General features: G+C 43.3%; 1 protein-coding gene across 4 annotated transcripts in view; it reads left to right on the top strand.

Moving 5' to 3' along the window:
* Positions 1 to 10520, top strand: part of ALG14 (ALG14, UDP-N-acetylglucosaminyltransferase subunit) — an 83092-nt gene that overhangs the window by 70281 nt on the left and 2291 nt on the right. For 2 of the 4 annotated variants that reach the window (XM_025052229.1, XM_025052228.1), the window contains one exon: positions 5398 to 5436. The exons of the other annotated variants lie outside the window; for them this stretch is intronic. In XM_025052229.1, coding sequence (XP_024907997.1) covers positions 5398 to 5436 — 39 coding nt within the window. The remainder of the gene's footprint in view (positions 1 to 5397; positions 5437 to 10520) is intronic. 4 annotated transcript variants of the gene reach the window in all.

Raw genomic sequence — 10520 nt, 5'->3', positions numbered from 1 at the left:
GTTCTTCCGTCACCCTTTTATAGCTATATATTGTCTAAAGTTTTTTATTGATTGGACATAGCACTCTGTGCTCCTCATAGCAGAGAATTATTGGGCATATCAATGGTGAAAATAAACTTTAAGTTTTAATAAGTGATTACATAAAACAATGAAAAAATATTTTCCGTACCTGTTTAAAGACTAAAACTTTTCCTGCCATTTCATAGTTTTTAAAGACTCTCAGTATTGGAGCAGAGAGTTTTTAACTAATGACATGTTACACACTCTGTGCTCCTCATAGCAGAGAATTATTGGGCATATCAATGGTGAAAATAAACTTTAAGTTTTAATAAGTGATTACATAAAACAATGAAAAAATATTTTCCGTACCTGTTTAAAGACTAAAACTTTTCCTGCCATTTCATAGTTTTTAAAGACTCTCGGTATTGGAGCAGAGAGTTCTTAACTAATGACATGTTACAAAGGTTTTTGTTGATATTTGTAGAGGCAATATATGAAACTATTGTTTTTTTTCCCAAGGTATTTTGTGATATTAAACTGGCTAGAGACCCAACAATGAATCAGCAGTTTCTGCTGGCACCCGTAAGACTTTCGTCGTACACCTGTTTTGTGCGAAGCACACAATAGGGATGGAACGCGGTTCCACGTTTCTAGATTATAGCTCCTCCCCCTCACCCCTGTTCCCCACCCCGTGGCATACTCACCTTCCCTGGCCCTGTCCCAGAACAATGCCAGACATCATTATAATACCTTACAGGTGTTAACTCATTTAATCTTCACAATACCCTACACATTAGTTACCTGCCATTTTATCCCCATTTTGCGGATAAGAAAACTGTCGTGGCCAAAGTCTGATGGCTGCTAGGCGGCAGAGACAGGATTCACAGCCGGCAGCCTGCGGCTGCAGTGTCCACACTCTGATCATTACTCTGTGCTGCCCTCCTTCTCAGGACATAACTATTGAATTCATAAATAAACTTTCTTAAAAAGTCATACAGATGAGACAACCCAGAGCGATGGGCTAGTGGTAGTTATTAGAATTACAGCGTGGCGTTTAACATACTTTATTATAATTAACATCAAACTTAAAGTTACTGTCTGTCACATGTGTTAGTGCCTTGCTCAAGACCCCTTCAGAAGTCCCCACTGCCAGCATTTCCCCCAACCAAAGGGAGCCCGGTTTGAGTGTCAGACCCAGCTCTCAGGTCTGTTTCAAAGAGTCAAAGCACTGTGGGTCGGCAGGGAGGCTGAATGGAGTGGCACAGCCAGTGGGGGTATGAGTCATGAACAACAATGACCGAGTGGCATTAATGGTCACACAGCACTTACTCTCCCAGGAAACGCTCTGTCAGACTCAGGAAATGTGATTTAATCCTAGTTAAGATAACTCCATTCTATACCCTAGAATAGACTGTTCCTCTAATAGAATTTTATTTTCGATCTTGCCCTAGGAAGTCCTACCAATAAATAACATGATGTACATTATTTGTCCAGTTAGCTAAACTATACAAACTAGGGAGTTAGTTATTCTTTTGCCATCCCACCTCTTTTTCTCTTAAAAGGCTCTTAAAAGAGGACTTGAGAACCTGCTGCCCCAACAGAAGGTGCCTGGAGAGTGGCCAGCAGTGCCCTCAGCAACGGGTAGGGGAGGAAGGAAGACTATAATTCAGTCAAAAGAGATACTGTTGGTCTGAAAAGAACATCAGCCTACAGATGACACAAGGATTCTGTTCCCCCTTCGGCTCCAAGACCCTCTATTCATGTTTGTTGTGAGGCAGCCTTAGGCAGAGAGGTTATAACAGCAACAAATATGCATGAGGGACTTTGCAGAGTTCACCTCACTTAATCCTCACTCTAACCCTATTGCCGGAAGCACTATTTGAATCCCCATTTTACAGATGAGGAAACTGAGGCACAGGGAGATGAGATAATTAGCCCAAGATCGCACAGGTAGGAAGCTGCGGAGTCAGGATTTACTCCCTGGCAGTCTGGCTCCAGAGTCCATGTCCTCACTGCTGCCCTTTGCCCATCGCTCTGGGTTGTCTCATCTGTATGACAAGTGCCTCAATTACCCCATCTTGTTTCAAGTAGACAGAAACTGTTGTTTCAAGGAATAGGGGGGCTTCATGTTTGAATTAGAAAACCTGGAGATTTGGCAGAGAATCTCTTCCTTAATAATATTTGGCTCTTGGTCAGGCAAGACGTTCCCCAGATTACTCGCTGGATTGAACTTGTTGTTCGCGCCCTCAAGACAGTCTGGCAGAGGAGTCACTCTGGTGCCACTGACAGACAGCCCACCATCAAGCTCTGCTGGTCCCGCTTCCCCGAAGACCCAGGCTGTGATGCCGAGCAACAAAGCTTTCCCACGTCTACAGAGATGCTCCCTTAGCACAGTGGGACGGGAAACCTTGGCAGCTAAGATAACTTCGAGTGGCAGAGGATATGCTTTCTTGCCACCTGCCACCTCTCCACCCTTGTCCTCCCACCCCTTCTCTGTATCCTATCCTTATTCTTAGAATGCGGTCAACTGGTCCTTTCTAAAGCATTAACAGATAATTAAGGAGCTAAATTGTAGTTTTTAAGATAGGACTCTTCCCAGGGTTACTTGCTTTCTAAGACATGACTCTAAGTTTAGCCCACGGGGGGTGGGGGACGGTGTCCTGGCTGAGCACTGTGATTGCAAGCAGTTCTCCCTGCTACTGGGAACCTCAGTCTCACCGAAAAGCTCCTTCAGATGAATTCGCTGAGCTGCTTGTCCCCAAGGTAGTTTTGGGTAGGATGAGAGAAGGAGTGGCCTTTGATGGATCACCAATACCCACATCTCCTCCTCCTCTCTTTCTCCCTTAGCACACAGACTCACTTTGAAGGAATGAATGCAGGTGTAGTGCCATGTCTGAAGATTGCCAGCCCTCTTCCTGTAGTGTAGAGCAGAGGTTTCCAAGCTCTAGTGTGCACCAGAATCACCTGGGAGCTTGATTAAAATGCATATTCCTGAGCCCTGGACCCAGAGATTCTGATTTGGAAAACAACTACATTTTTTTCAAGTACTCCCAAGTAAATGTGATGTGCAGACCTGCAAAACACTAGGACATAATCAGTATGCTACTTGCAAGTGCAAAGGAGATCCTCTCCGAGTGGAACTGGCATAAACTCACTGCTTCTCTCACGTCATACCAACATTCCTGTCTTTTGAGTCTGTAATAAGAAGGAGTCATTAGTGCAGCCAAACATACTTAACAAAACTCAGATAAGCCTAAAGGCAATAAAAACCTCAAAAGAAAACACCCTGATTTTGATAAGCAGTGTCGTTCTGCTTCTGCAAGTTGCTGTTGGATTCCCAGGATTCTGGTCAGTGTGTGGTGGACAATGAAAGGAAAACAACTTTTGAACACCTGAGTGTGCAGAGGGAAGCACGGTCTTTGGAGAACCTTGACAGCTTATTCAAGGTGTGGAAGCCAAGCCTGGCTCCAGAGTACCATGTTCTTAACCAGAACAAGAGACAAGTTCTTAACGCATCTCAATTTGTCAAATTCTATCTTTTTGCCTTGTCTTTCTTTGCATACGTGTATCTGTCTCTTTCTGTCTCTCTTTACACACACTATACTCGGATTCTTATAAAGTGTTTTTTTTGTATCCTTTTGACTCAGAATTAGATAAAGAATCAGATAATCCTCTATAAAAATTCATAAGCCTTTTTTTATACTGAAAAATTATCTGTGCATAAATTATCTCAGGAAAACTGACTACTTGTCAGTTCAGCAAGGCAAACTTTATACGTAGGTACAAGTAAAAAACATTAGGGAAGGATCACAAAGAAAATGTCACTTACCTGCTTAAGAGGGGGACTTGACAGAGTCAGAGTTATGTAATAGCTTTGAATTCAAGCCAGTTCAATTCCTGTTTAGAAAGGATAGTCTCTTTTTTTAATGTTAACCATTTTCCCCATTTTATCTGCTGAAAAGTTTTTCTAATCCATCTTAGTCCAATGGCATGTTACAGTCTGCCACTGACTATAAAATATTAAATTTTATAGCATATAAAATTTATACTATGTGTAGTACATAGTATATACTAAAAAGAATTTTAAAACTATAAAATATTAATAACGATTTCCATAATTTCACCTTTAGTTAAACTCCCTGTATTGTATCTGTCCTGGGGCCCACTTTGCCTTCAGCCCACTCCGGCTAGCACTGGATCTGGCCTGCAGGCACAGGACAGTGCTGGACCAGGATGGTGGACAGCAGAGCCCCAGGCTCATCTTGTAAAAGCTGGATTTGAATGTCAGCTGTGTGATCATACGTAAGTCATTTAATTTCTCTGTGCCTCTGTCTCCTTGTCTAAGAAGTAAGGATCATGATGTCCACCCAGAGGACTCTTATAGGGTTTCAGTGAGGTGATCGGTTATGCAAAATTCCACCAACAGGCTCTGTGCCTGGCAAGTAGCAGCCACCCTGTAAATGTCCCTTCTTCCTCCAGCTAAAGGGAGAGGGTTGAACTGATGACCCTCAGAGGCTGCATCTAGCTCTAACAATCTGTGCCGCTGGGAGAGCTGCCGAGTGCAGGGCGTGGGGAAAACAAAAGGGGAAAATGCCAGATTGCCAGGATTCAAAGACCTCCGTGAAAACATTTCAGAGGGTTGAAAATACAATGAAAACAATAAAAGACCAAGAAGGCAGGAAATCGTCACCTTGACCATCGGGTCCAGAGAACAGGAAAACTAAAAGATGCAATTTCCTCGGGTGAATGTAGAAGTAGCCAGGAAAGTTAGGAAAACAATGTGTAGTTAGCCTGACCATGATCTTCAGTGATGCAGAGCAGCCATGGCTTACCCATTCAGACAAAGAAAAAATGATAAGTCTAATTATCTGCATATTTTTTGTGATGGAACATCAGGGCGAGGAAGTGAAAGGCCAGCCCGGCGTGGCGCTGGCACCCTCTGGCTTTTTTGGCCTTCTCCGCACTCAGTCACAGGGCGGCCAAACTGTGCGGGGCCAGGTGCGGAGGCTCCTACTCACAGGCACTGAAACGACAGTGGGCATCGCCTAGTCATGGAGGGGACATTGGACCCGATGTCTGTGTGTCACTGCTACCTGTTTACCACCCCCGTGGCTCAGGCCCAAATTGGGATGATCACAAGAAGGTTGGGAAGCCTGGTTTCCCACACAAGGGCAAAGTAGCCAACTCTTGTTTTGAAATGAACAAGATCAGGCTTGTTTCCCACTTTATGGCTGTGGATTTTCAAGGCCATTAGGCCACAGACTGAGAAGTACACTTCCGGGACTCAGCAGATCCAGAGCAGAGAGGCTAGAGAATCCTCTGGTCACCCCCCATCCGTGGACATCCAGAGGATCCTATTCTTGGCAATCATGCTTCTTCTATTATTTTCTTACATAGGCATCACTTGGAGTGGATCTCACAGGGCAAAAAAAAAAAGTGAGTAGACAATAAAGTGACCAAAATGGAGCTTTGTGTTATAAGGTACTCACTCTCTGAAGGGTAGGTTAAATCATGACAGGTCAGTGGCATGTCTGTGACAAAGTAAGGGACAAACCTGGTGCCACAGTACTCTTAAGAGTTTGAAAAATGCCACAAGTGTACTACTTCACTTTTGGATGGATTATAATAATAGCTATCATTTATTGAATTTTTATCATGGGCCAAGAACTACGTTAGATGCTTTACCTGTATCGTTTAATCCCATGGCAGTGCTGTTAAGTAGATATTGTTTTCCCCGTGTTACATTTGTTTCTGGTCGGGTTACCATTCTCCAGCCCTGACATTCCCTACCTTATCGGAACAGGAAAGCGGGTACATGAGAACCAGATATGCACCCGCCCCGAAGGACTGTGAGGACTAGGCTCATCTTGCACTACATCTTTGTTGACATTTTTCTCCACAAGAAGTTCAAACCCCAGAGAGAGAGTTTCACCTGGACAGACAGCGCTGTTAAATTATAATCTGTCTCAAATTCTCACCCTTCTCAACTTCCCAAACCCTTTCATTGGCTCTTGGTAACTTATAGTCAGTCCACAAACTCAACATCATCTTCTTTCCTGCCTCCTGTTCTAATTGATGGCTGATTTATGCAGAACTTTGTCCATGCATGTCATCAAGTATGTGCTCATGAGTCACTTCCTCCCAGATCTTTGATCCCCATATCTTCCTGATCCCTTATTCTGCTCCCTTATAGAATGTAGTCTATATTCATGTTATTTTGTATCTGTTGTTTTCTGTCTACCTACTAGAATGTAACCTTTGTGAGCACAGGGACTTTTGACTTTTGTTCACGAATACACTCTTAATACCTACCCAGAACAGTACCTGGCATATTATCTTTGCTCAATAAATATTTCATTTGTCCCTAGTCACCTTGCTGTCAAGCAGCCGGCCCAGGTCTGTGTGATTGCAAAGCCCCGTTCGTGAACATGTGGTTTCCCCTCTTGATGGATGATGTGAACGTAACACAAGCAAGAATCTTCTGGCCGAACTGGAGTTATCGGTGCTGGGGTGTCAGTATAGGGAACTTATCGACTGAGCAAGATCCTACAGGACCAAAGTTCTTTATTTGATTACATTGGGAATGGTCCGTCCCACCCTCGCCTACAGCTGGTCTTCACGTTAACATTCTGTCACCAAGCAAAATACAAGTGATATTTGAGGAGCCAGCAATGAATTCGGTATTCTTACAACATGAATGCATTAGCCTAGATAAAAACAGTTTATAACTTATTTACCTTTTTCATATGACTTAAAGGAAGATGAAAGCTGTGCCTGGGTAAAGAAGTAGGGAAGTGGCTAGGTGGACTGTTCCATGTTCATGCAGTGAAGCAATGCCTCCATAGAAACGTGGAATGGAAGTAGTGATGTAATTGGAAAAGTAGACCTCAAAATGCTGTCTGCACAATGATGACAACTCTGGAAGTTCTCTGTGCGTTTAGCAATACAATTATAAGAGACCTTGAGGTTCAAAAATAGTTGGTGATTGTAGCGTTTAGGATTTATTTGGTTATTTCATATTGGTCTTGATATTCAGATAGTTCTGTTTAACTGTTAACTACTCAAATGATTAAATAGACATAAAAACAAATACAGTGTACCATGCTGAGAGCTAAGTGCACATGTCAGCCCATCTGCTGCACATCCTCTTCCTGCTGTCCACCTCCACTGATGGCTGACATCCAGCTCTGCCTCCTCGCACTTCCCCCGGCCTTCCGGTCCTGACTCAAACCCTTACGTGTTGTGCACCTCCTTACTCCCTTAGAACCCTCAGATGCTCCTCAGTCCAGCTTTCTGAGGCTTTCATCCCACTGCCCTTGCCCTCCTCTCTGGGATGAGGCCTTTTGCATGCCCTTTCCATTCCCTGCAGTACTCACCCGAGCTCTTTTTCCTGCACAATTCTCATGCATGTTTCACTGTGTGCTTCCTGGGCTCACGGTCCAGGTCTCTCAGCTTTGCCCGAGGAAATCCTATGACAGTTTCTTCTCTAACTCTGCATTTGCTGTTCTTACAGTCTTTGTTCTTTCCATACCAGTCAGGGTTCTTGGTAACAAACCATAAAAATCTACCCTGATTGAAACAAAAAAACAATTTCATGAAGGGCTATTGAGAACTCTCAGAATTACCAGGAAAGCTAACTAAAGTAGGACAAGGTGGTAGCTGAGCAGCTAGAACTGTGGCCAAAATCCCCAGGCCACAGAGGTTTGGGGGGACACTGCTGCCACCACTGATGGACAGTGAATGCTGCTGCTGGCACCACTGGTACTGGATGCTGCCAGTGGCACACTTGCCACCAAAACAGAGTCTCCTCTTACCTTGTTCTAATGCTCAATTAGCTCCTGGTCATATCTAGACAATATTCTGTCCAAGTCACTGGCCCTTTTACTAAGTGCAAAGGGAACCTAGAAAGGAATATCTTACTCGTGCTGTGAGAGATGGGTTCTGCCTGCCATCGCAGCTCATATGGTAAGTAAGAAATTGCTCAAACATTCCAGGCAGGAACAAAAACACCCACATGGCCCGTCCCCAATTCATGACAGTTGTTTTATTAAACTTTCTACAACTTCCTTAAGTCCTTGAAGCTATTGCTTCTAACCTCTCTCAGCAAGAACTCTGGAACATAGTTAAATGCAAAATTAAATCTTTAGGGGTCACAGATTTATGTGCAAAGATATTCATAACAGTGTGATTTAGAATAGGGAAAAAAAAGACTAAATTTCCAACAATAAGGGAATATTTAGATGAATTATGAGCTATCCATAGGATTAAATAGGTGTCCTTAAAAATTATGGATTTTTAAAAACTATAACACAAAAATATAAAAAGAACTTTATAATGGCTCTCACAATTATGTACATGCAGATATGAGCATATTTTATAGTAAAATATAAATGTATATATAGAAAGACATACATTGGAAGAGACTATACCATAATATTAACAGATTGATGAGATTGGAAGGATTACTTTTCTCTTAATGCTTTTCTGTAGCTCTTGCATTGAGCATAAAAGTTAATAATAGTTGAAAGAAAATCCACTGAGGGCATCCTTCCTGTATCACTATTTTTATCCTTTGTCGTGTTCTCAGAAGGTACATTTTTTCCCAAACCAACCCAGACTCAGTACTCTGAACTCTTATTCTTTTCTTCTGATGTTGAAAGAACTCAGCCTTTTCTATATAATCAGTTCCTCCCTAACCACTCGTTTGTTCCCACTGATCATTATGCTCATATTCTCTAAACCTTTTTCCAACCCTGCTTAGCTGACCCAGATCCTACCTGAGCTCCCCTCGCCCACGTATTCACTCTTCCCATGCCCTGTATTCACTAAAATAGCCATCTCTGAGATTTCTGTTACTCTTCTCTTAGCCAAATCTGAAGATTCCTTCTCCATCACTACCTTTGCAGCCTTGTTGGCTGCAAGAAACATTATTGTTTATTTCATCATCTTTGACACACTTTTGGGCATAGGCTAAGTCAGATCGCCTTATGGTTTTCTTATCTCTCTAAAAGAAAAAGGTGCATTCTTAAGCACCTTACCTGACTTTGCTTCCTATTAAGCCTTACAAACAAGCTCTTCTTTCTGTGTCTCCTGACTGTTCCTAGATCTCAGGATTTGCTCCCTTCCTCATCTCCTGGTTGACTTGTCTACATAGTGGAGCCAATGACCTATAAACGGAAGTACTGATCTTGATAGGACATGTAACCTCCATAGAGGCAACCTGCCCGGACCAGCTCTGCTTCGACAGTGGTCTCCAGTCCTCTTGCTTCTTCCAGGGCCCTAGAAGCTCAGTAAGACCATCCCTGCTGCCCTGCTCAGGGAGCTCTCTCCAGCCTCCACCTCTGCCTCCACCAGCAAGAGGTTGTCCAGAAATCTAGTCCTCAGGCCAGTGCCTCAGAGGTGGACTCTGCTTCTCTGTCCACTCTCTTCAGGTTGCAGCCCTAATTGGACTCTCCATCTGGCTTTCATTCTCACCTTCACCCGCACTTCATGGTTTGCGACCTTCCAACCAGAGGTCTTGGCCCATATTCTGTGTTGTCGGTTCCTACTGGACAACTCAAGTAAAATATGTCTTTTCATACATGCCAATGACCTGTAGTGACCCAATTCTACAGAACATCAATCTTCTTATAACTGTTCTTGATCCTTGATCTGGCTCATCTACCCTCATGACTTTATATTTATATTAACCCTGACCTCTTTCTGTTTTCGAGACCCATAACTTACCTGTCAGACATCTCTTGGATTTCCTGCTCTCAGAGAAGTTTATTTATTGATTTGTTAACTCACCCAATAGGCACATATTGAACACCTACCAGTTGACACTACAAGTGGTCGGTCAGAAGCTAGTCAAGGAGTTAGACAAAATAAAGGGCTGTATCATGTAAGGACGCTTTTATTGCTAGTGACTGAAGTCTTGAGTCAAACTGGCTTAAGCAAAAATGGAATGTATTTTCTCACATACCTGGCAAGTCTCAGGGGAGATCTGGTTTCCTTTAGGCATAGCTGGATTCGTGGATCTTAGATGCTACTACCTTTGAGACCTAGCCTGTCTTTTCTGCTCTGCCCCATTCTGCTCTGCGATGGCCTCATTCTCTGCTCTGCAGGACCGTCGTTAACAGTGCCAGGCGCCCTTCCTCCAAGGTTCCAGGGCAGCAGAAAAGGCACCACACTCTCGTCAGCCCCGATGAGTGTCCCACTCTGTCTTGTGGATTCTCACCGGATTATGTGTTCTTCCCTGAAAAATGCTCTTGCCGGGGAATTCAGTGATCTGACTGGTCACACTGGCATCACATGTCCTCTCCTTATAGTTGGGTGTGGCGTCAACTCTACTCAATCAATTAAATTGAGAATGAGGCATACAGTGTGGTTCCCCTGAGGATAAGGCAAATGGATGTGGGATGGTAAAAAAAAATTTTTTTAACTGTCAGTTATGCCATGAGGTTTGTGATAAGTGTATGATAGAGTTACAAACAGGGCGGAGTCTGGCAAAAGGAGTATTTGACTCCATGTACGATAGG

The sequence above is a fragment of the Pteropus alecto genome, unplaced genomic scaffold (genome assembly GCF_000325575.1).
Source record: "Pteropus alecto unplaced genomic scaffold, ASM32557v1 scaffold106, whole genome shotgun sequence".
In the NCBI taxonomy this organism is placed as follows: Eukaryota; Metazoa; Chordata; class Mammalia; order Chiroptera; family Pteropodidae; genus Pteropus; species Pteropus alecto.
The sequence above is the reverse complement of the archived record's forward strand: the minus strand, read 5'-3'. Positions and strand labels throughout refer to the sequence as shown.